The 26290-nt window shown below is 40.5% G+C and overlaps 1 protein-coding gene across 2 annotated transcripts in view; it reads right to left on the bottom strand.

Moving 5' to 3' along the window:
* The window catches only part of LOC138632294 (cGMP-dependent 3',5'-cyclic phosphodiesterase), a 146007-nt gene that overhangs the window by 19243 nt on the left and 100474 nt on the right, over window positions 1–26290 (bottom strand). For both annotated transcript variants that reach the window (XM_069717887.1, XM_069717807.1), the window contains exons 3-13: window positions 13534–13623; window positions 13181–13269; window positions 8847–8956; window positions 7799–7854; window positions 7305–7364; window positions 6165–6321; window positions 5289–5341; window positions 2188–2262; window positions 1736–1777; window positions 913–981; window positions 107–237 (exon numbers count right to left, since the gene is read on the bottom strand). In XM_069717887.1, coding sequence (XP_069573988.1) covers window positions 107–237; window positions 913–981; window positions 1736–1777; window positions 2188–2262; window positions 5289–5341; window positions 6165–6321; window positions 7305–7364; window positions 7799–7854; window positions 8847–8956; window positions 13181–13269; window positions 13534–13623 — 932 coding nt within the window. The remainder of the gene's footprint in view (window positions 1–106; window positions 238–912; window positions 982–1735; window positions 1778–2187; window positions 2263–5288; window positions 5342–6164; window positions 6322–7304; window positions 7365–7798; window positions 7855–8846; window positions 8957–13180; window positions 13270–13533; window positions 13624–26290) is intronic.

Here is a 26290-nt window from a genome sequence, read left to right as displayed (position 1 = left end):
TGAGTGTCTCTTTTTGTAGTAAGAGCTCTACTCCAAATGAAATAGATATACAACATGACAGGAACAACTAACAGTATGAACATAGTCTTTCACAAACTTTACGTACCTCTGCCCAACCAGCTTGTTGAAGGCGCATGCGAGTGCCACCACCTGACCGGTGGCCCTGCTGACCACTGGGACACAAAGCATGGAGGAGATCTCACAGCCCAACATACTGGACAGCTGCCTACGCTCCTCCTGACAGGATGACAGGAAGAAAATATAGATAGGTAGAATAGAATAGAATAGAATAGAATAGAATAGAATAGAATAGAATAGATAGATAGATAGATAGATAGATAGATAGATAGATAGATAGATAGATAGATAGATAGATAGATAGATAGATAGATAGATAGATAGATAGATAGATAGATAGATAGATAGATAGATAGATAGAAGTTCTTGGTTGTGCAGACCAACTGTTGCATCAGTTGTCTGGGTGGCTGGTCTCAGACCACCTTGTAGCTGAAGCCACCGGATGTGGCGGCCCTGAGGTGGCACGGTTACAGGTGGTCTGCAGTTGTGAGGCCAGTTATCTGTACCACCAAATTCTCAAGAGCAACAGCTCTGGTGGACATTCCTGTAGTCAACAAGCCAATTGTTTGATAAAACTGAACATTTTAGAGTGGACTTTTATATCTTGACCAGTCTAAGGCAATACTGTGCAATAATCAGCATCTTAATGTGTTAAACCTGTCAGGTGGAGGGATTATCTTGGTTATCTAAAGTTGAAGTGCTCACCAACACGGATTTTCTTAGATCTTTTACTTCAACTGATGAAAAATTGCATTGAAAGCTCAAGCGCTGCATTTATATTTGTGTTGAGTGCAGATAGATACATAGATACTGTACATAGATAGAGTCTCTTACAGCGCTGATGTCCTGAAGAGTAATTGACTTTTTCTTCTCGACCACTTGGCCAAAACGTCCAAACATGAGCTGAACAATGGAGAGAAAAGGAGAGAGATTAAAAACAGCATGAGCATGAGGAAGGTATAGAAATACACTGTAATGCGACATGAAGGATAAAGGATGACATAAAGGAAGCAGAATTCTCAAAGACTCCGTGCAGATTATTTTAGGGATAAAATATATAAATAAAGGTTGTTTAGTCTGAGTGGGGCTTATTACCTCCCTTGTTAAATGGCACAAATTTGCCAATTGAGGTTTTTTTGTGTCCCCTAATATCTCCCTCCACCAACTATTGTCAAGATTTCACACATCATTCAGCTAGGGGCACACAGTCTTTTCACACCATAATGGGAAGCCTGTTAAAAATGCTCCATCTGCACCACAAGCAGGGAGACTTACAGCGACCCAAAGGATGTCATTACTTCTCCTGCCCAAATTTCTCAATCATAACCCCTGCCAAGGATTATAAAAGATTACATGTAGGAGGTTTATTCTATCATGTCAGTCAAAAAAAATCTACACACATGGCTACAACACTTGCATTACAAATATGCTTATTAAAAACTGAAACAAACATCCTTTGATTCCTAGTTTCCAAAAGTGTGTACAGAACCCAATGAATACGTAAATGTTTAAAATGGTGCATAAATGACAGACTGAATGAAGGCATGAATAAACAAATTGAGCAAAGGATTTTACAGGGAACATTGAAGACAAACAGAAATATAATGAATGAATACTTATATGAATACATTATTGGGTGGTGGTTTTTTTGCCTCACCGGGAAGCTGATCTCCTCCTCCAGGACTTTGTCTCCAACTACCTACAGTTCACAGAGGTCAAAGGTCGCAAGTTACTCAAATGTTAATACCCATATTTTGTCCTTGAATGAGTCATTACTAAAATGGTAGATGGCTCCGTCTGTGTGTGTGTGTGTGTGTGTGTGTGTGTGTGTGTGTGTGTGTGTGTGTGTGTGTGTGTGTGTGTGTGTGTGTGTGTGTGTGCCTCCACAGGGCAAGGGAGAGTGAGAGAGATTGTATGAGAAAACTTGTTTGTGCATGTTGTTGTTGTGTGGCATTTCAAAGGCAGATTATGAAAACAAATGTGTATGAGAGCGATAAAGATTTAGAAAGAATTCTGTGTGTGTGTGTGTGTGTGTGTGTGTGTGTGTGTGTGTGTGTGTGTGTGTGTGTGTGTGTGTGTGTGTGCGTGTGCGTGTGTCTATGTTTGTACCTGGCAAAATAGCTGGTGGTTATCCTCAGACACCAGTAGCAAACAACAGCACTGGGACTGAGTCTGCTGCTGCAACTGCAGAAGAACACAAACATAACATCAGATTGGTTTACAATCACAAAATCTCTCTCAATCAGACTCGGTCAGGTTGTTTTTAAAGCCTCAATTTAATACTTTCTAGAGCATATCCTAGGTGTGAAGATAAGGTCAGAAATCAGTGGACAATTGAAAAAAAAAAACTTTGAGCCAGTGTGGCAATAATTCGGTATTATCTTCACTGTTATATATTAATTGTGAATTCAGCGTGATTAGTGTGATATACATGTTCTATTATTGTCAGATAATAATTAAAAGGTTTTGGTTTTGTCAAATATAGATTTAGTTTAATAAATAGAAAGTGTAGGAGAATTTATTCAACTTTATTTTCACAAAAAAACTAAGATTTTCTATGAATTCATCAAAAATGGATATACATCATTTTACAATGAACAGCTTTACATTTATATACATACTCATGAAAGTAATGATTTGCAAATCATGTAAACCCATATTTAACTGAAAATAGAACAAAGGCAATATTCAAATGTTGAAACTTAAAAATCTTATTGATTTATGGAAAATATGTGCTCATTTTTAATTTAATGTCAGCAAAAAAGTTGGGACAGGGGCATGTTTGCCACAGTGTTACATCACCTCTTCTTTTAACAACACTGTAAACATACAGGGAGTTTTGAAAGTGAAATGTTGTCCCATTCTTGATTTAGGATTTTAAGCTTTTCAACAATTCAGGGTTTCCTTTCTTGTCTTTTTCTTTTCAAGAATGAAAACAAAAGTATGGGACAATATTTCACTTTCAAAACTCCAGCAGCGTGCTTCCAGTGCACTGCCCTGCTCCGTACTGCGTCTCAATGTGCTTTGGTATGCTTGTGTTTTTGTCTACAGGTCCAAATTGTCCTTGAGTCTAAGCGTGTCCAGAAAACAAATTATTGCCATTAAACTGGAGAAACGAGGTTCTGTGTTTTAATAGACTGAAGAGCTCTTTTGTGCAACAGTCAATCCTAAAATTAAATACAGCATTGAAGCCCAGGGACTGTAATTATGATGTTAAATGTTAGTATTTTTGTGTTTCTGTCAATTAATTCTTTGCGATGCTGCAAATGGAGCTGCTCTGATGCAACATTTTTTTTTATAATCGTCATCATCATCATCATCAATAAACAGGACAAAGTCACATTTGGTGTTTGTGTGTATAAAATCTTTCATTTACATTCATTGACTGAAAAACAAAGTGTGGCATAAAAACATACTCTAACGGATTGATCTGCTCGCATTCACACATTCAATCTGTTACACACACACACACACACACACACACACACACACACACACACACACACACACACACACACACACACACACACACACACACACACACACACACACACACACACAGTTATAAGAGGTGCGCTTCCTCACACAACATTCTTCTACGTAATCCACAGAGCTGGATGAAGAACAAGTCGGACAGGAATAAACACCAGCCACTGCCACTACCAACATACTTGCCCCCCAGTCATACACACAATCACTCATGCACACAGGTACGTACACACAGCACAAACACACACACACACATAAAGCATGTTGATGCACAGACATATAATAATAATCCCCTCCAACTCCCTTTTTCCAAATGCTGTTAATCCCATGAGTGCCGCCCCGAGCTCTTCCCACCCAACGGACGATTCTTCGGGAGGAACAATCCCCTACTCCTTCCACCCCTCACTCCTCTACTTTCCACCCAATTTTTACAACTGTAACAATAAACAGTCGGAACAAATCCTGTTCAATTCAAAATACATTTAAAACCCCTGCAGCCTTTTTGCAGCACCACTGCCATTTCCCTCTCCCTACAGACGAGGGAAAAAGACTTCAAACGCAGGTTTAGAAGCATCAAAGGATGACGTGGTACAGGCGGGCTGTGCTGTCACAGTGCTGTTGTACATCGCTAATGAGTTGGCCCAAGGCAGCACAGGTGTAGGCAAGGTCAAGTATATTTGACTTAACCATTTATACAGAGAAATGACAAATTTGTACTATTTCCACACAGACTTTCTCTTCCCATGAACCCTAAAGGTACAGTCCTTATGTTTTCTGCTGCAAGAGGACAGTGACAGCTATAGTCAACAGTAAATCAGTTCCTCTTTTGAAATTTCTCTTCTATTAACAAAAAATGAAGAAAAGAAATGGGTAAAATTAAAGCATCTGATGGGTACTCTGTAACGAAGTAAAAACATATGCAGTACTTTAAATACCTGAATCACAAAAAGTACATTTCAAAAACATAAAATATATTAGGGCTGCAACTACTGACTCTTTTATGTAAAATAATCTTTAGTATGTAAAATGTCAGAAAATAGGTAACAATGTTCTAAAGCTTCGTGTTAGGTCTGTTAGAAAAATAGATGCAGTTTTTCTGTTAATAAATAATTTGTTTCAGCTCAAGTGTAGAGATAATTGATATTTTTATGAACACAAACATTGGCTTAACCTTCAGCTTTACAAAAAGTCTGAATAAAATATTCCAATCAAGTCCCTCAGGCTGAATATATGAAGAAAAGGCTCATGTGCATATATCCATATCTGAATATCTGAGGAACTGAGGCTTTTGCCCCCTTTGATGCACTCTCACCTTCAAACCTCCCGCCTCTCTCTTGTTCTACTCCCTTTTTTTTCCCTGTGTTTATCTGTGAGTAATTCCATGCATTTAAATTGTAGGCAGATTGCTGACATACTGTAGCTAAAGCCTGATAACTCCGCTCTTTCTCACAGCTCATCCTTATCTGTAATCTATCTTGACACCCCTGCCTCTGCTCTCTTGGTTTGTGCAGAGTGTATTGTACTGTATATACGGAGTGGGGCATACTACAGGGTGACTGCTGAGATAATTATGTGATGAAAAGCTTGTGGTATAGGTAATGACAGGGTAAGGGGAAGAAGTCACTGGGAAGGATGTTGTGTTTTGCATGTACTTTAACTTTGTATGTGTGTGTGGGGGGGGGGGGGGAGGGGGGAGCGTATGAGTGATCTCCACCACTTACATAATTGATGACTTTGAGCTGGAGAGAGGCTGCATCAAGGTCATAGAGCTCACCTGAAAGAGAGAAGGGAGGCAGTGAGAGAGAGATGGGAGTGAAAACCAGAGAGGAGCAAGGGCAGATTGGCGTTGAGGGGCAATGGGAATGCAGAGCATGTACGCAAGTGGACAAAAAGCAATCCAGGGAGGGATGCATAGAGACAGCGAGGTCAGGGGAGGGTGAACAGGAAGCGGCTAACAGTGGGACTAATAATGAAGACAAGACAAGGGATGGAGGGCTGTTGGGATTGCAGATGAAGACAGAAGGAATTGGGCAGTAGGATGAGGCAGAGGCCACAAAAAAACTGCGGGGATGAAAGGCAACTCATATTTGTTGACAATTAAAAGAGAGTAAACAATATTGATGTCTGTGTATGTATGCAGGAACGGCATTAGCGAGTCCACTTCCATTATGCATGAGATTTTAAACAGGGTTTTTACAAAGCGTTCTGTTTTCACATTGTAGCTGTCACACATTCCTTATGCCACTGACAGATTCCATCTAAATTCACAGAGCTTTTTTTTTTTTTTTTTTTTTCCCCCAGACGGGCTTCTCTAATAACATATCTCACCTCTCATACCAAAGTGTGTGTAGCTGTGTGTTAGTTTCTATTTATAGAGGAAATGTAAGATGTATATGGTTGAGAGAGATTGAAAGAGGAAGAGCATGAAGAAAGATGACTTTATTACTATATATTACTATGTGTCTTGTTGTTGATCTGTGTGTGTGTGTGTGTGTGTGTGTGTGTGTGTGTGTGTGTGTGTGTGTGTGCGTGTGTGTGCGTGCGTGCGCGTGCGTGTGTGTGTGTGTGTGTGTGTGCGTGCGTGCGTGTGTGCATACCACAGAGTTGCAAGATGTTGCGGTCCAGCTCGCAGTAGTCCTGTTCTGAGACGTTGAGGTGCAGCAGTGCATTGTGGGACTGTAGGGGAGAGGGGCTGAGAGGAGGCCTCGAGTACGAAGTCTGAACAGCCTGGACTCGCACACATGCCACTGAGGCCTGTGACGTCATGGATGTATACATAGAGACACAGACACAAGCACCAAAGCCAGCTGAGATTAAAGAATATTTGAGACGGAAAATTGTCAGAGAACAATACTGTTTGATGTAAGTTTATTATCTTTCCTCCAGTCCCTCACAGAACCAATAAATATTAATGGTGAGGCCATTGAAGTAAACATCACCAGCCTGACAGGGCTGAGAATGTGTGTGGTCACCACACATTCAGTTTTGCAGAGAGTCGCCAAATGTTTTTAGAGGCCGAGCACTTATTGATGGAGAGATGATATTGACTCTCTTAAGAAACAGAAAGAGGCTCTAATTATATTCTCGGAAACAATTAACTGAGGAGCTATTTTAAAATACCTGCCCCAAACATACCTCTCTTTGAGGCCTAATATCTAATTAATTATAGAATTATTTTCAGAAGGACCACCAAATCACAGATCAGGAGGGAATTTACAGGAATGATATCATAATGACTTGTAGGAAAAAATGTATTGACTTCGAATTTCATGAGAGAAGTTGATGCTCTTTAAATTATGTGGGAGGTGTTTTGGAGTCAGCCCGCAGATGCCCTCAGTAGCATTGTAGTTTAAGGCTCTTCTGCATTAGACCCAAAGACTTTGTCAATTTTTATATAGTCATTGGTTTTAGTACTTAAATTCTATCCATTTTTGTGACAGTATTTTTTTTTTTTTTTTTTTTTTTGCTTTTGTTGATTTTAGCTGTTTATGTATGTGTATTTTCCATATGTTTTTATTTTATTTTTTATTATTATTTTTTTTAAATTATTTTCTTTCTTCTGGAGACTGGCCATGTTTGTGTCTACTTCTCATAAGACTTCAGCATTTTGTATTGTACATATATAGGCTGTGCTTTTCTTATGTAATACACATGTTGGTTAAGAGTAAGGTAGCTCCTTTTGCCAAGTTGTTTCCTCACATGTGTGACCAAGGTGGGCAGAGAAAGAGAGAGCTTACATGTTTTTCCAGCACATTCAGATGCAGTTCATCCTGATCAGATAGAGGATTACAGCCTGCCTGCAACACACAACGCCATACATAAGTTAAAAACTAGCAAAATGCTATGCAGAGTGGTACGTGAGCTTGACAGGTGCAAGCTGTTCTGTCTCTGAGGAGCTCATTTACATTTTTGCATGTTGAATAAAATGAAATGAATCCATATGGTGTTAGTATCTACCTTCTCATAAGGGAGGATGTAAAGGTAATGACATAATTGGCAGCAAGTGAGTCATTACTGTGGGTGATTCATGTTTTAAAATCCTATTGTATGTCCTTTGATTTTGATTTGATTTTTTTTTTAAATTTGATACACTTTATTAATCCCCGAGGGGAAATTTCTTCACTACAGCAGGGGGGCTCTCAGGGGGGAGATGCTGCAGCAGGCTGCCACTAGCGCGGCGCCAGGTAACCTGACCTGAGGTGCATGTTTTTGGAATAATGGCAGGACTCACCAATAAGACAGCGATGACCTTGTCTCGCTCCTGGTCCAAGACAGGGATGACAACAGCTGAAAGGAAGGAAGGAAGGAAGGGAGGAAGGGTGGGAGGAAGGTTGAAAGAAAGAAAGAAAGAAAGAAAGAAAGAAAGAAAGAAAGAAAGAAAGAAAGAAAGAAAGAAAGAAAGAAAGAAAGAAAGAAAGAAAGAAAGAAAGAAAGAAAGAAAGAAACAAAGAAAGAAAGAAAGAAACAAAGAAACAAAGAAACAAAGAAGGAAAGAAAGGCATTCAGAAAACGCAATGCTTCAGAATAAACAGACTCTTGGTGCTTTATCTTTACATGTCCTTGTCTAGCTCATTATTTGTTCTCCCTCCATGTTCTAATACTAATGGAAGTTTGCAAGGGGAAAACATGGAAGAAACGTCCTTGTAAAATACTGTTTATTCTTGTCTTTAAAATGCTATTCTCAATTATAGCATCAGCAGATGATAATGAGCACAATAGGTTTGGTCATTGAAGTGAGTGTTGCTGCATATTTTGACAGCAAACAAAAAAACAAAATTATTTTTGTCACATCGGTACCAAACTAACTCTTTTTTTCTGCAGCATTATTGAATGTTCAGTGGTATGTATTGATCCACAGAGTGCAGCGCAGTGTGTACTTCAGCATGTCTCTATGATTACATTCCTCCCTCAGGTTATTCTTTTTCTCTGCTTTTATATGAAAACAAAACATTTTAATTTGAAGAGGAATGCAGAGTCTTTTCATTCTTCATCATTTGAGCTCCGATGCTTTTTTTTTTTTTGGACAGTTTTGGTCCGGTTTCGTTGCCCACACGGCTACATACCTCTCCCTCTGCAATCATCATCTCTTGTTCGCTACTTCTCACTCTACCTCCTTTCGTTTGTTTTTTTTCCTCCCACGTTCTCACATCTCTCTGCTCCTATGCGTGCACAAGCGCATGCTCACACACCCTCAAACAAGTATACACACTCAGATGTTGGTCCATTCGTCCGTCCACCAGCATCAAGCCCTCGCTCTACCCTTCAACAAAAAAACACACCTCTTCTGTGTGCCGGTAGCGGTGCTGCGAGGCAGATTCTGTATTTCTCTGGTAGTTCAGATGGAGGAAGGCCAGAACACTGACATCGCTTCAGCTGGTCTGCAATGCTCCTAAGAAAGACAGATTAAAAAAAAATGAGAAAGACAATTATCTACATCACATTAGTCAGAGAAAGAAAAAGTCAGACTGTCAGACAAAAAGAAAGAGAGGATTTGTAAGACATTTGGAGCAAAAGGAAAAATAATCACCAACATTACAAAACCAGACACGCTGTGTTCATTGATACCAACCAAACCACGTCTGAATAGAGCTATTATTCATTGTGAAATTATAGGAACTCAATACAGCCGTGTGTTAGAAACAGAGCGCTGGCCAGGTGTGAAGCCAGGTGGGATGATGGCAAAGGAGTAGGTTTGTGTTATACCTAATACAGAGGGCAGCTTTTTTTATGCTAAAATATGAGACAAGGATTTGTTTATTCTGGACAGGCTTCTGCCAAAGATACACACACACACACACACACACACACACACACACACACACACACACACACACACACACACACACACACACACACACACACACACACACACACACACACACACACACTGCACACTTCAGTAAACAGACACACTGCCTTGGATATGGAAATGAATGGCAAAAAATAAGCAAAAATAGTTTCACTCATGCACACAGGTAAACTCAGGATCTATGTGCTTCACATAATAACAACAAAACCCTCTGGCATCAAGTGAAACACACACGCAGACACATGCACACGCACAGTCACTCTATTACATGCACACAGAGTCTACAATCCCCTCGAACCATTGCAGCCAAATCTCTACATGGTGCATTGATTTAAAAGTGTCCATTTATTTCAGCTCAGCTCATGGAGCGATAGTCCACTTCAGTCGAATTGTGGTTTAATATTCTGGCAAAGACAGTTGACCTTTGTGAAATGTAATTGTTCAAAGCAGCTTTTCTGCAGGATCATGAAACCGATTCATAGTGAGCACAGCAAACAGCAAAACAAACGACCCAGGGGCAAAAGGAGCAATACGGTCACTTTATATTGTCTGTGCACACATGACATTACGCTGTATGTAATAGATGATACAGTACAGTTTATGTTCAACTATTAAGTTTGTAATAATATTATGGTCAACTGAACTTTCACAAATCTGCTTGAATATAGTGGTGGATGCTGGCCAGCAGCAACAATAGCTCAAATGGACTAACATACAGGTCAAAGCTGGAGCATTGGCAAGTGTGTTTGCAGTTTGCAGTGTATGCGGCGGGAGCCAGTAAGCAACGGTTAGCATCAGTATCAAACATTTACAACAAACAGTCCACTCTGACACAGTGATATGTGTGCATGTGTGCACTTGTCACCCACAGAAATCAGATGGTGATTAATGGATGTGCTTCATGCTCCAGCCTGAATCTACTCTATGAGCACCATTCGTCATAACTGCTGAACCATTAATGAGTAGAAGGTGTGGTAATGTGGAAATAAAAAAATATAAAAAGAAGGGAATTCAGACGAATTATGGATCATTATTATGAATATTTCTTATAGTATTGTGTTAATTTGTGCGTGATGTGACAGAATACAAAGATGAGCAGAGAGTGAAATCATTCATCTCTGATTGAAGAGGAGCTCTGGTATAACAGTTACTGCTGCTGTAGTTTTGTCTGTGTGCTTGATTATTTGTGCATTTTAGAAAACTGAGGGGCAACTGCACTCGTTATACCACACAGCTTATGAAAACATGAGGCCAGTACTACGAAGCAGGATTTGAGGTTATCGAGGTAACTTCAGGTTTAACTCCGGAGTTTTAGTACTTCTTACTGGGATACATCACCATGGTAACTTATGCTGCAGCTCGGTGCTCGGATTGAAACAGTCCTCTGTGGACGGCAGAGTTTTCAGAGACTGACAAACCTCCACATCTTTCCCCGGTGATTTTTACGAGATATAGATTCCATTTCATTTAGTTTTTTACTGATAACATCCTACAACAGAGACTGACTGAAGCTTTTAAAGCCTTGTTCTTGTTGTATGTATAAGATGTGACAATAAACCTACTTACTGCTTTGAATTATGTTCTTATGTTTAGTTCTTATATGCTCCCTCATCTATTCTAAAATGATAAGACTAAAACCGTCATACAAATCATACGAATATATCTAAGAATACATTTATCTAATGAAATACACACATGTAATTAGAGTCAGCTCTTCCGTGCACTAGTGATGGTAAGGTGATATTATAAGTCTTTCAATTTAAGCATTTGGTAGCTGCAGCTATGGCGCTTTCAGTCTGGATTTTGTGTTTAACTTCATATTGTTCAAATATCATAGTTTGCTTCTCATTTGTAAAATATGCTGCTGTGCTGTTAGTACACTTGTCCATGTTTGGGATTGGTCAGATGCTGCAAACAACCCCTCTTTTATGTGAATGTGCTCAGAGCTGAATTGGGAAACGTTTGGTTGACTTGGCGAGTTGTCAACCAGCTTCGTGTGACCGCTTAGTGCGATCTCGTGTGTTAGGGTTTGTAAAGCCCAGACATCGCCACATCGAATCATGTGCAATCTGTCAATCCTCTGCTTCAAGTAAAATGTGAATTGTCCATTTCACAAAATTCAAGTAAAAGAAGTAAAATTGATAAATCCTTCAACTTTAATAAAAGTATTGCTCCAGTTGTTGCTCACTGTGCATCTTCCTTCTGCAGTATTTCTAACAATAGCTTGTTTGGCTGCGAGAGTTCCGTTATCTCGTGCACAACAAATAGTTCAGAAGATAATCAAAAATGGAATCTGTCTTTGCTGAACTTGTTTGTGCATTTGTCTGTGTGTGTGTATGTGTGTGTCAAGGTCGGGCTAATGGGCTTGTACGTATTCGAAAGCGGGCTGGAATGAGGCTCAAACAACATGGCCTTCTGCCTCTCGGATGGGTTTATGGAGAGTGTGTGTGTGTGTGTGTGTGTGTGTGTGTGTGTGTGTGTGTGTGTGTGTGTGTGTGTGTGTGTGTGTGTGTGTGTGTGTGTGTGTGTGTATGTGTGTGTGTGTGTGTGTGAATGTGTGAATGTGTGTGTGTGTATGCCAAGGTCTTGATAACAGGCTTATGTAAGCAGGTGAATTGGAGAAGGAACAGTAACAAAGTGGCCTGTAGCTCTTTTAATATCCCCACTACATCCAGCCTATATGCAGTCCTGATAAATGTGTGCACAAGCATGTGTGTGTGTGTGTGTATCTGTTTGTGTGCACATGTGGTCAGTGCTTGTGTCCTTGTGCGTTTGACTCTCATAATCATGTCTGCATGGAATCCCGTGTCTGTGTGGCAATGGGGTGTTGGAAATATGCTTCTTGTCTGAAAAACAGACAGTTTCATCCTCAATAATGTGGTATTGTTTTTTTTTGCCCGCTCCCGGGTAGCCGTCGCAGTAGCACATCGGGTTGTAGAGCTTCAGAGAGCACTTAAGAGAGGAGAGGATCGCCGTGTCTCACTGAGGGCCCGAGGGCACTGTCACCTCGGCTATTAGGCCTGCAACACTTCCAAGGGGAAAAGGATTGAAGGTGAGAGAGAAAGAGGAGTGGTGAGGGTGGGTGTGGATGTCGGTAGGGTGGCCTGTGGGGGTGGGGGTGGGGCTGTGGGTAGGAAGGCTGAGCCACAGCTGGCTTAGCACTTCATGGCCCTTTGGGGAAAGAGCAAGCTGGGAGAAAAGGAGCAGTGAGGAGGGAAGGTGGAATAGCAGATGACAAAAGAGGAAAAGAGGCAGTGAGAGACACAGGGAGATGTTTAAGAAGATGAAACAATGTGAGATAAAAGGAGAGTTTTAATGACAAAACAAAAGCGATGGAGTGAGGAAAAAAAAAAAATCAAGAAGCGGTAAAAACAAAAGGATGAAAGAGACGGAGAAGACCCTCCTGATTTTTGATGATGACATCTCCCTCCGTGACACCTCTGTCCCTGTGCTGATGATGTTTTTTTGGAACTGAGCGGCTCATATGATTCGGGTGACACCTGCTTTTCACACACAGAAAACACCTGTCTCTGCTTCCCCCTCTTTATCTCCCCATCGCTCTATTGCTTCCCTCGGTTTTGCTGCTTGCGACGACGCAGCAGCAAATCAGTACACAACAGTGATTCACTGAGGCAAAACATTTGTGACTTGCTCCGTACACACACACACACACACACACACACACACACACACACACACACACACACACACACACACACACACACACACACACACACACACACACACACACACACACACACACACACACACACACACACACACACACACACAACCGGTACACACCTGATCTTTCCCTCTTGTGGCAGTTGATGTGGCGGGTCATCAGAAAGCAGCCTCGAGTCTCCCTCCAGCACGTAGACACATACACACTCCTGGAATAAAACACACACACATTTACATGCACATTCATTTGTAATATTAATCAGACTCTAATTAAGTTAATGAGTGATGAGGCTCATCCATTTGTAACAAGGCTTAGACTTCTGTTCCCTGGTCTTATGTCAGAACCGAGTTGTTAGGTTCCACCACGCTGAATACTAACATGAAGCTTTTGTTTTCCAGGTAATAAATTAAGGAATTTTCAATTATGTTCACTTTGTACAAATGTAGAGTTTTGCGTGTGTGTATGGACATACCGTGCTGGGTAGCAGCTCTTGTGTGCTGTCTCGAAGGGCCACTCGCAGCGAGCGTGCATCGACAACTGCCGCCAGCCGCAGTAGAGCATCCTGAGGAGGAAGACAAACAGATGCCCTGATGTCGGTTTGGCTGTTTGTTCATGATCTTGAAGTGCAGCTCTAAAAAAACAGCGTCCTTGGCTGCAATTTTGTTTTCTTTGTGGGTACAAGGTTTGTACAGTAACAGCATCTTCCCCAGATATTTACCTTGGCAGGCTGCAAGGGCCTCTGAAACAACATTAAAAAACTGTCACACTGTACACACACAGCAATCTGTGTTGGTGTGCTACTTAAAAATGAACTGAACTCAGATGTCGTCAGGGATTACTGCAGTCAGCGTTGCTCTTCAAGACACTTAATGCTTTTTTTCCCATTTCATAACGGTGAAAACAAAGCACTCAAAAATTCATTTGCAGAGTTTGGTAGACACCTGATTCATGAAATGAAAGCGCAAGTGGAAGCACTAGTGGCAAAAGAGTCATGGCTCACAAATCACAAACATTTACATTCCTCATAGATGCTTCCTTTGGAAACTTGATAGAGGCACTCAACTTGGAGAGGAGCGTTTGAAAATGTGGTATTTAACTTAATTACAGTCTGCCTCTGATCAGTCTGATCCAATTTAACAAGTGCCCATCTATTTCTATCTCTTCTGACTTTGATAAATCATCTCTCCACATCAAAAGTCACTCCAGGACAGACAAGCTTAAATGTCTGAATGTTTTGCCTGGAACACACCAGACCCTGTGTGTTCTCAGTAACGACTGTGGCAGGCTTGAAATTAATTACTTTGAAAGGAGGTGGCATCTGACTACCATCTACACACAAAGCATCTCAGCTGAGTTTTCAGTCGTCCATCTCAGACATGTCTGATGTAACAGATACACTCCTGTCTACACTGAAACACTTAACGGCTTGCGTCTTATTCATGCACAGAAAAGTGTGTTTTTACGCTTCTAATCTATTTTCCTGCGGTTTACTCGAATAACAAAAAAGTGATTGTGTGTCAGGCCCTGACCTCAGCCAAAATTCCAGTGATCTACACCTCAGTACTGTGCCTGCACACACACCGGAGCGGCTGCTGGTGCTTTGCTTGTACTGGCGCCCAGTGTTTTTAGCTGTTCTGAGCAGCCACAACTTGGGGGGCGGGGCAAAAACACGTGTCATGGAGAAATGTGAGATGCAATGAATTGCATAAATGGACATTACTGGCAGTTGCGCTGTTGCTTAGTGATGTTGTTAAGGCAGAAAAAGTTGCATGAAGAATAAAAAAAGAGAGCTTGAGAAAGGAAGTTTAAACTTTGCAGACTTTCTTGCCACTGCGCACCGGGCTACTGGCCATGTGGGGTAAATTACAGAGGGAATTGCGATGTCAGACAGGTTTAGGGGGTTTGGTTTCTTTCAGATGGTGTTTGACCATCCGATAAACATCTGAAGCATACTAATGCCCTAAAAGGGACAATTTAAGTGCAAGGGGAAAGCAGATTGTTTCCTTCAAGAGCTCTTTTTGGTCCTCTAAAAGAAACTTTTAACTTTAAGAGCGATTCGGTTTGGAAACAGGCTTGACAAATAGAGGAACAGGAAAACAGGAAAATAATTTCCCATTATAAATGATATAATATATATATTTTATATTACATTCATATTTTACGGTCATGCAAAATTGAATCTGTGTCTGTGGTTTTTCATATTTTCAGCTTCCACAAACATTTACAATCAGGCACACAAAACGGCACAATCAACCTCAACTTTTTCAGACGAGGCCTCGTAACACCCCATATGACGGCTATAAATTCATACCATAAGCATATTTACGCTCTGTGTGCAGTCTACTTAAATCCCTACCAGTTCCAGTTATCACACTGCATTATCATTAGATGTAGCTGCAGTCTAAAGACACGTCTCAGTGGGACTTTAAATTCTGTTCAAAGCAAGGGAAAACACAGAAGAAAAAAAAAATCGCAAAAAGCTTAAGATGCTGCAGCTTTTAAAAAGTGTGCACTGAATATAAATTGGAAAGATGACGATAACGTTGAAAATATAGCCCATGACTGCCACATCTTCCTCTCACAGTTGTTCTGACAAAGCTGTTAGTCACACAGCGAAGCCGGAAGGAAGAGCATCTTTTTCCTTCCTTCAGCGTTTACTGCCACAAAGGTATTGTGAGCTGCGCCTGCTGCGGGGCTCGACGTTCTACTGAGGCCGTCCATCTGTTCCCCTCGCTTTTATTGGTCTTTTCCCCCTCTTTTTATGTCCTCCTCCTACCAGTTTCTCCTCCGTCTCTCTGAGAGTAAACATGGAAGACAAGGAAGTGGTTGGTGGGCGAGTAGGAAGAGGGACGAGTTGTTAAGGAGTGTGTGTGTGTGGGGGTCAAATGTGAAGGAGGAGATGAATAGGGGGAGATTTAGAGAGAGTGTTGTCATGCCTGAGCACTCAGTGCTGGTTATTACATATGATTAGATATGATTAAATGGGATTAGCTTTGATCACTCAATCAGCCTGTCAGTGTTGTAGTAATGAAGTTGGAGCGCTGCCAGCCCTTGTGTGAGTGTGAGTGTTTGAGTGTGCATGAAAGAAACAATTCGAGTGTGTTTTGCATCTTAAGTCGCAAATCTTGAAATGCTTGTGCAAATCCGAATAAGTCATGTCTGATCAAAAGTAGATTTGAACAGCAGACAAACAGCGAGTGCCTCCGGCTCCTCATCCTCACCACTCTACTGTCAAGAACTCAGCGAGGATCGACAGGGAAACCTGCCATCCTCCGTGTGCCTCTGTGTGTGTGTTTGTACATGTGTTACGAGCAATAATATGACTTCTCTGGTAAATGTCAGACTCTGTCCTCTGACCTTTCACAATCATTCCTCGCCATATAACTCAAACCATCTGTTATATTAATTTAACTGTTTCTCCACCCATCACTGCACGCACGCACGCAAACAACACATCCACCTACACAGCAGGCCCTGATATAGACACACATGCATGAGTTTTTAGTTATTTCCTAATTTCTCAAAGATGACAGCTTTTTGGGAAACTGAGAAGAAAACTGTTCTTTTTTTAATGGAAGAACTGGATTTATTTTTCTTTAAAATCACCAATTCTTCCCGGCAAGAAGCATTACACAGAGGACAACTTCATCCTTCAAAACTGAAGCATCAAAATTTGAATAGAAACAATGCTGTGATTTCATTACACTAACAGTTTTCTCTAATGTCATTTCAGTTCATGTGAATTTGGGTGAAGCTTTTATCTAAATTGATTTAAAAATGCCAGAAGAGAAGGCATTAACCCAGCCGACCACAAAGATGGTAAATGCATAGTCATTATTTTTGATTTAATTATTTTATTTAACGTCAGAAATGCTCTCATATTCATTCCACTCATTGCATTACCATCATTAATAATCATCTGACGCAGGTTGTACTGTCCTCCAGACTGTGCGTGTGGAACAATGTAAATGTTAAAAATGTCAAACTGAATTATGCTGTGATTTAAGGGGCTTTTTATTGGTGTTGTCTGTCTACCTCTTTTTCTTTTGTTTTTACATTTAATCCTATCTTCCCTCCATATCTCTCGTTTTCCTCAGCATATCGTTCAACTGAAACCCCTTAATTGTTACGTTTCCAGTTTCCTTTCCTACTCCTCCTTTCATCAGGGTGTAGTCTTTGTTGTTGTCTTTGTCTGCAGGCTTTCTAATCACTCAGATCGCACTGACATTTTGAAGGGCACCTGTGATCAGCATAACTAAACACAGATTCCTCTCTTACCTTATCTTTTTTAAGAAACAGCAAGACTGGTGTCAAATAGCTGGTTAACCTCGGCTCAAACTCAATAGCTGTTCTGCTTGCACATAACACTGCTCACATAAAGCTCTAATTGACAAATAAAGCGGAGGGCAGTGGGTATTGATTATTTACAGGGTGCCATCAAGAGGACAATTAAAACAATTACAGCATAATTTGCTAACTGTAATTATTTGTGATTACGGAGCAATACATTTTTTATCCTCTAACTTGCCTTCCCGTTCGATTTGCTCTTCCTGCTGGTTTCCTCACATGTAGAGAGAAAGATACAAAGAGTAAAGTGTGCACGCCTCTCCAGTAAGAGCTGTACGCAATTTGCTTTTCAGGAGAGCACTTAAGTCTGAAATATTCTTGTAAAGCTGCTCAGTGGCTGGTGTGAAAACATCGTGGTCAGACCAAAGGTATAATGGTATGGAAATTAGATAGAAACAGGGCTTAACTCCTGGTCCAAAAAAAACCCTGTTAATAAATATAGGTGTAAGAAAAAAAACAGGAGAAAATTTTCCCTCTCATTCAGTTTTTTCTCTGAACTACAGCAGTCATAAATCTGAGTTAATAGAGAGATAGCCAGACATTTGCAGTATAACTCCAGGAGGACATCTCACTGAAAAGTTTAATTAAGTCTGCACAGACAGAACTGTAGCTAGCAGGATAAAGCCAAATCAGCTCTGTATAGCACAGCAGAACTAAGCCAGATAATATTTGTACATTCTTTCAAAGGTTTATTTTAGCCTGCTTTAGCTGCCTGACTAGCAATGGTCTTTTTTTCTGAGTACTATATTGTTTGGAGTTGCATATCTATAAGAAAAACAACTTTCCTGGTGCTGCCTGATTTGTACACATTTCATACTCTGTGGTATTTCAAGGTGATTAAAACAAAATTATTTCCCATAGCTATTGAACCCAGCCCTGCTAGTCAGATCGCATGTTCACTGTATTTCTATTCACTAATAGTCAAAGCAAAATTGCAAAAATAGTTATACAGTTATATTTGTTGGTGCAGGATCTGCTCTCTGGGGGCTCCTCGTATGAATCTAGCAACAGCAGAAATGTGTGAAAGGTTCAGCAGAAAACAGATTTAAACCCCTGAGGAGCACACCAGTGAGAGAAGGAATATGTGACGTAAGATGCCAGAAAAAGCCAGAGCAAATATATTTGATAAACAAGGGGATAGAAAAGGAAGTGGGGCTGGTGTAGCGAGAAAGTTGTTGTTGTTGATTCTTGTTGTTCTGGGTTTTGTACCCTCATGGTTGAAATGCACTTATTGTAAGTCGCTTTGGATAAAAGTGTCAGCTAAATGAAATGAAATGTAAAGTAGCAATCAGTTAAATATGGCAAGAAAGAGCCAATAAATGATCCCCAATTTATTTCGTATTGAAGTGAAGAGAGAAAAGCTTTTATCTGGGACAGGCTACTTTGTAATCAGAAACAACTAAAACCCCCGCTGTTTTATATCTATATTTCATGTCTGATCAATAATTCTCAGCAAAAATTCCCCTCACTGGAAGGATTTCTGAGCTTGCAGCCAAATCCTATTGCCCTCTTAATGACTGGATTTTGCTCAAGTCAAATTTATTCATAAAGCATGAAATCACAGTAATGATGGAGCACAAGACTGAACTTAAATGTAAAAAGCCACTTGACCTTCGAATTTTCATTCATTTTGGCTGCTGCACCAACCTGAAGCTGAGCAGCTCCACTTGAACTGGCCTCTCATGCAGGTCAGGCCAACTACACTGAGAAAAGTTAAACAACGTTGTTGTTCCTTCAATGTGTTATTTTCTCACTCCAATAGTGGAAAATTATTAGTTTGATCATATGAAACTGCCATTGGCTATTGTATTTGACTTACCCCTCCTCTTCTGTAACTGTTTCCAAAATCCTTGGTGCAACAGGAATTTTTGTCATTTTAATGGCAGGACTCGCTTCCCCACTAGCAAATGTCGCACTCAAACAAGTTCCCCCGTGATGCTACAATTGTGATTGATTTCAGTAAATATACACAATCCAGGGCATTTTTCTGGTATGGCAGAACAATGTGGGCGCAACCAGAGCATTCACCAGTGCTGGCACAGCACAGTGGAAATTGGCATAGCTGAGGAGAATACTCAACAACTAAAAAGCTGCTGAGCAGAGCGAGAGCATGGATGTATTAAGAGCGAGAGCGTAGATATACTAAGAGAGCTATAGGGATGTATTAAGAGGGCTACATACGGTGCTGCCACCTAGCCATGCTGAAAATGTTTCCCAGTGGTCACTTGCAGGACTGCAACAAAAAGAAAATCCCCTGTGGCCCAAAAATATAGAGTATAGTATAAAAGCGAGGTCTATAAAAGGACACTTCCAATGGCAAACAATGTCATGTTTTACTCTATTATGATTTTTTAAATCCATGGATAGTATGTTTTCTTTTTGCGACATCACTACAGTCATGTCGATGCATTGAGCAAAAGTCTCAAAGATAGACACTTTTTTGGTTCATGTGCCACGCGCTAACTAGCCAGACTATTGCTCACAAACTCAGTTTTCTTAGATTATGGTCTGGTATCCGTGGGTGGACCAATCAGCGACCAGTGACGGTGATAATGTTGTGTTTTTTTTCTAAATGTAGTTGGTGGAGTTTTTTGGCAGTTTCGGCACATATGGTAGTCAACCCCGATTGGTTAAAGCCTACACCAACAGTTTCAAAATGAACCCCAGGTCTACGCCCAGTAGGATGCAACAACTGGACCCATATATTCACGCAGTGCAGTAGCATCGAGGGGGCAGAAACAAAAATACTGCAGTCAATTTAATTTCCAGTCTGTAAAGGAACTCACAGAAACACTCATTTCCTGTTAGATCTCATTGTGATCTAATAAAATGTCATCAGACCCACATATCAGTTCGTAAGCACTATCCGCTCGTTTTCATTATGACAGAGTAGTAAAATGCTGTACACGTGATCTATAAGCTCTGTTCTTGGTGTGACCTCCATTTTACCTGAAGTCTCATGTAAATGAGCATTGAACCAGTTTGCTGTTGTATCAATCTGCGGACCAGTTTTGTTTTTTTTTGTTTTTTTTGTAAATTAAAAATGTTAACAAATAGTCAAATACAGAAAAAAAATACAAGACAATAGCTTTCATTAATTTTGAGAATCAAAACCTATGTGAAATACCTCAAATTCATGCATTTATTTATTATTGAATAGATGTAAAACCTCTGGAACAAAGGTTTACATTACATTGGTGCATTACACTGATTTGTAATATTAGATTCTTTGGTACTTGATTGCACTCTCATGAATGTACTGAAGACACACATTCCTCTGAGAATGAAATTAGCTTAGCCAGTTAGCTGAGTATTGAAATTCTAAATTGGTCACATTAAATAACGACCTAGCTTAAGTAAAAAAAAAAAAAGTCAACCAGGAGGATTAGTTTAAGGAGCTAATTTCTATTAGTATTTCTTATCGGCTGCATTGTTCACAGAACCATCTCATGCCATGAATCAAGCCAATCTGCATTTCAAAAGGTTCGACCTTGATCTAACAGCAAGAGGATGGAGGGTAATGGCATTCCACTTGCAGATGATTAAAGGCATCCTCCTTCAGGCCTGTAGAGATTTATGTAAACTCAACTATTCACTTTGCTATGACAAGCACCTTTGTGCACTTCAGCAAAATCACCTGCTTGCTTACTCCACCTGCTGCATATTTATCCGCGGACGTTTGAGTCGATGGGAAACGTACTGGTCGACTCTTCGCTCGTTAACATTTAAGTTAGGTGAATTATTGATGCGGATTGATTTTTGTCAGTCGTCGAAGAGACGAGGTGAGAAGAGGGACAGATGTGATGATTAAATGTGTGTGTGTGCCTCAGTGTCTATTTGAGAAAAAGACTGACAGAGACATGGGTACACGCACACATGCACACAAACACACAGCATGGCTGGAGGGAGGCCAGTAGAACGTTGCATTGGGTCCTGGTTGTTATTCCAACAGAGCTTGGTCTCCAGTAGCATCACTTACATACTGGAGACACATGCACTGTAGAATACAGCCAAGCCGTGAAGACGGGCCTCATGACACACACACACACACACACGCACACGCACACACACACACACACACACACACACACACACACACACACACACACACACACACACACACACACACACACACACACACACACACACACACACACACACACACACACACACACACACACACATATTAAAGGGAGTCTGCTCTGGGGACAATAAGTCTGGACTATCACCATGTGAAGGACAGGAGAATCAGGTGCATCACAATGCTGCTGCTTAATTAACCAACATCCATGCGTGTGTGTACGAGAAAGAGCGTGCTGGGAAGAAAAAGAGGATTTTCATGGTTTATGAGTGAAATTTATGAAACAGACCAGCCAACAGACTGTAATTCATAAACATTTCCTCAGCATGATTCAAGGGGAGAGAAAGATAGACAGAAAGAGTGAGGAACAAGAAGTCAGACCTGAAAGAACAAGTGGAAAGGCAGGACTCGACAGATTAAGGAGGTGGTGAACCCAGTCCCTTGAAGACAGAAAACTGCTCGCTGATGAAATTCACACATCGTTCAGAGAAGGGAGACAAGAGTTGAGGCACAGCAAAAAAGGCTGAAGACAGTGTCAGAGTGTGTCTAATCTGTTGCTCCTAGTATATCACTAATCCTCAATGAAAATCAGTCATTCATATCATCCTTTTTTGATAGTATCATTAAGACTTCAAGACTTAATTAAAGCCCTTGGCCAAATTTTATATGAGCTCATCTATAACAAATATCCAACAAGACGGATTTGGATCAGACCCTTATGCTATAAAACTTGACAATGCTATTCTGTCAGTAGTGAATGTCTGCCAATTCTCCTCTCAGTCAGTCTGAGGCTTGTTTAAGTTTCTCCGGAGACACCATCAGACAGCTGTTCTCATCAGGTCTCATCATTATTGCATTTTAATTCAAGAAGAAAGAGAAAGAAATAATTTAAAAATTAAGTTAGAAATAAAGAACAGTGGATTTATAAGATGATTTGTGTGCGTCATTGTTGTGATTCCTGATTATTTTGTGATGACATAATCCTCAATTATCACACTAAACCAAATCGTTTTTTATTCCACGGAGTAAAACACAACTGCTTTGTCACAGCCCACTGTCGACTCAGAAATATGCACAAGGCGCCCTTTGGCGTCTCATACATACTTGACATGCCTTATGTTTAGACATCAAAAAACAAATAGTTAGGTTGAAGAAAAGATCCCTATTTGGGTTTAAAGCAAGCAGCAAATGACCGTGATGTCCCCCATTGGTTTGTGATCTGCCGTTGCCGTCTTGCTGTTATGGAGCCAGAACTGACCATATTTTGATGAGCTGGGAAGGAGCGAGCATGTGGATCTGACTCAATCTGACAGGGAACCCCAGGACACTATGCCCCACCCACTTATAGCGGAAACCTGACTGCACCACTGGCCTGTCAATCAAACAGACACACCAAATATACCGCTTTTTATTACTTAATATCTAATTAAGAGTGGGATGCTTTTCATGGATTGCCAGAAAACTAATAAAGAGTGACCTTAGCTCATGACACAATGATGATTATTGACTTTGTATTTCATGAGAGAATTTGAATGGGAGTCTATGAAGCCATTTTTTAGACCATGGTTTGGGGTAAAATATGTAATTTTACATAACATTATGTATGTTACATAAGTTACTTCACGTAAGATACTTTACGTACGTTACATAAATTAAATAGGTTACTCAGAAGAAATCCACACTGACTTTTGTTTTGTCCAACTCGAATGCCATCTAGAAGGTGAAAGACCAATGTTTGATCCATCCAATCACCCTGGACTTATTACTCCGTCACACGACCGCATTCTTCAAATCAGGTGTTCACGGTGCAGACATTGACGACACTAATCAAACTGGTGGTGATGAGCCTCCATGAAATCTGAGTGTTTTAAACTTGTTTGTTTCAAAGCAGGTTGTCTGTGTTACTCTTTGCAATCAAGTTTGAATTTTTTTCATGTAATATTTAAAAAGTAGGTATGGCTACACAGTTTATTAAGTATTTATAATACCGTCAAAATAAAAAGTTTGAGTTAGAGTTTTCCTTGTCCACATTTTGATGTGTGTATGCTCCGCAGTAATATCACAGCTTTGCTTCTATGTTTGTTCCTGACTCAGACTCAGTACTGATGCAGTAAAATGCTAAGCACCTCATCTAAAATGAATGGGTCTGATCGACATCAGTTCTCACCGAGGGACTGGACTCCTCTTAAATGTCAAGAACGGCCAATCAGGGATGTCTAAATATCATTGCCACTCAAAAACGACCTTGTGCCAAAGCACCAGATGTGTCATGTATGATAGCAGCTTTGTTAGAGACAATGATACCGAGGCTCATTTAGTTTCTCTCTTTCCAGCGCTACAGTGGGGAGTTATTGAAAGCTCAGGACAGGATAAAGGGGCACTGATGGGCGAGCAAAGGCAAAAAAACACCCGTTCTCTGATAGGGAAGCCACAATGATGGTCTCCATTCTGCATTCTTCATCCTCACCTTCTTTTCCATCTCAGTCATCTGAATCTCCTTCACATACTCAGTCTTTGTCGTTCTGTTCCCTCTAATGTTTTCCATATTCTCAATATTCATGATTTCATCCCCACCCCGCTCTGTCTCTTTGTCACCTGTCTGTTTCTCTGTTTGTCCTTTACATCCCATTATGAGTCGCTCTCTGTCTCTCTCCGCTGCAGGTTTTTTGACAGTCACACTGTCGTCATGTGGCTGTTGTTCTATTTTAATCTGACTCCTCTGTTCAGGAACAGACACCCACATGCTCTCGCCATTCTCTTGGCTCCATCTCGCTCTCTGTTCAGTCTTTTATTTTCACCCTTGGGTTGTTATCTTGTCTGAATTTCCACTTTTTGCCTCATTTCTAACTCTATTGTGGATAAGGTTTTTCCTCCATTGCACGGCCCATCTTCAACCTTCTGCTTCCCCACATCCATTCAACCATTCAACCATTCAACCATTCATCCATTCAACCATTCAACCATTCAACCATTCAACCATTCAACCATTCAACCATTCAACAATTCATGCATCTATCTATCTATCTATCTATCTATCTATCTATCTATCTATCTATCTATCTATCTATCTATCTATCTATCTATCTATCTATCTATCTATCTATCTATCTATCTATCTATCTATCTATCTATCTATCTATCTATCTATCTATCTATCTATCTATCTATCTATCTATCTATCTATCTATCTATCTATCTATCTATCTATCCATCCATCTATCTATCTATCTATCTATCTCTCCATCCATCCCCATCCCGTCCGTCCGTCCGTCCATCCATCCATCCATCCATCCATCTGCTAAAAAGATAATTTTCAGCATTAAAAGTAATAATTATAATGCTAATAATAAAAACACTCCTATGTGTCACTGGCGTGGGTATTCATACATTTTATATTTGACTTGGTGACCATTTATAACGAACAACATTATCCTTCATATATTTTGAATTATGAAAGTGTACCTAATTGAGTTAAATTGAATTAAATATTTTGGCATGTGTGGTTGACATGCTGTGCTCTGACTGTAATTATCATTAAGTGGAAGTCCACCAGATAAATCGTGTCCTCATTTACCCTTTACCTCAGTAGCAGATTGTATGGTCTTTCCCCAAATTCAGTATTCACAGTTATACATCTGTTTCCTACCTAACCTTGGAATTATAAAGCGTTACCGATCTTGATGTACTTCCAAAACTTATTTCCCTTCACACCGAGGGACCAACCAGGGCTATACCCATGTTATGTTTTGTGTTGACTCTGTGTCACAATCCACCTCTTGATGTGTGTAAGGAAAGGGTCAAATTCAATGTGAATGGCAACACTGGGTTGCCCCCGCCCATTTTGAGCCTGTGAGTTAATCATCATGTATCTCTCCTGATTTGTGACCCAGGTCCTATCTGAGCTGTCAGGACTGGGGATGAACCCCAGTTCACTGACTTGGTTTGAATCGACTAAAGACATTGGTCAAATAACCCTGGTCTGACCCTGGTCATTGTTTTAAAGGAGGTTAAATTTGCACTGCATTTGTTTCATAGTTGGTGCCACACATTTTTGGGTCCCAGAGTACTCACTGGTTTTGTGTTTTCTCAAGCTCAAACTAGGTAGATCTGCAGCAACTGGTTGCCGTCATGTCTGAAAATAGTTGCAGGGTTGCGGAATCTGAGCATCTGAGTTGCAGACTGAGTCTGTTTTGTCACATTACTCATCTGAACATGGAGGGCTTCAAAGCCTCTAGGAGGCACTCATGGGATTTGGTTGGCAACAAGAAAAGGAGTCTCTTCTGAACTGGCCTCTAACTGTGAGGTGGGATGACTAGATATAAAACAGATGTACTTCAAAATAAAAGACCGGTGAAAAAGGAGAAATAAGTATCACCCGCACTGTTTAGGGGGTTTCCGTTTACAATTTTTAAAATAGATTTGCAGTTACAAACCCACCACTATATTGGTACTGGATTCATCCAAAAGCCAGCCAATGTACTTAATAGTGGCTGGCATGAGCATCTTAACATTAACCTGCCAGCTACATAATTACTGTTCTCTGTGCCACGGAGAAATTTGGAGACAGATGTACTTTTACTGAATTTAACTACACAGAGATCAAAATGAACCTGTTATTTTCAGCCTGCTTATTGGCTCACAGCCAAATCTCCAGTCACTCTCCACAATGGTTGCCAGTAGGCTTGTGATGCAACTGTAAATGCTCCCTCCCTCTATGTCATCTTTCACTGTTCACTGTCAACACTGAGAACACAGAGCACTTCTTAGGACAAGAAACAGGAAGTCAGCAATACCTAAGCAC

The sequence above is a fragment of the Brachyistius frenatus genome, unplaced genomic scaffold (genome assembly GCF_029030835.1).
Source record: "Brachyistius frenatus isolate BFR_SWC_R1_liver_20210118 unplaced genomic scaffold, ASM2903083v1 Contig_1, whole genome shotgun sequence".
Classification (NCBI taxonomy): Eukaryota; Metazoa; Chordata; class Actinopteri; family Embiotocidae; genus Brachyistius; species Brachyistius frenatus.
Note: the sequence above shows the minus strand (reverse complement) of the source record. Positions and strands in the feature narration are given on the sequence as shown.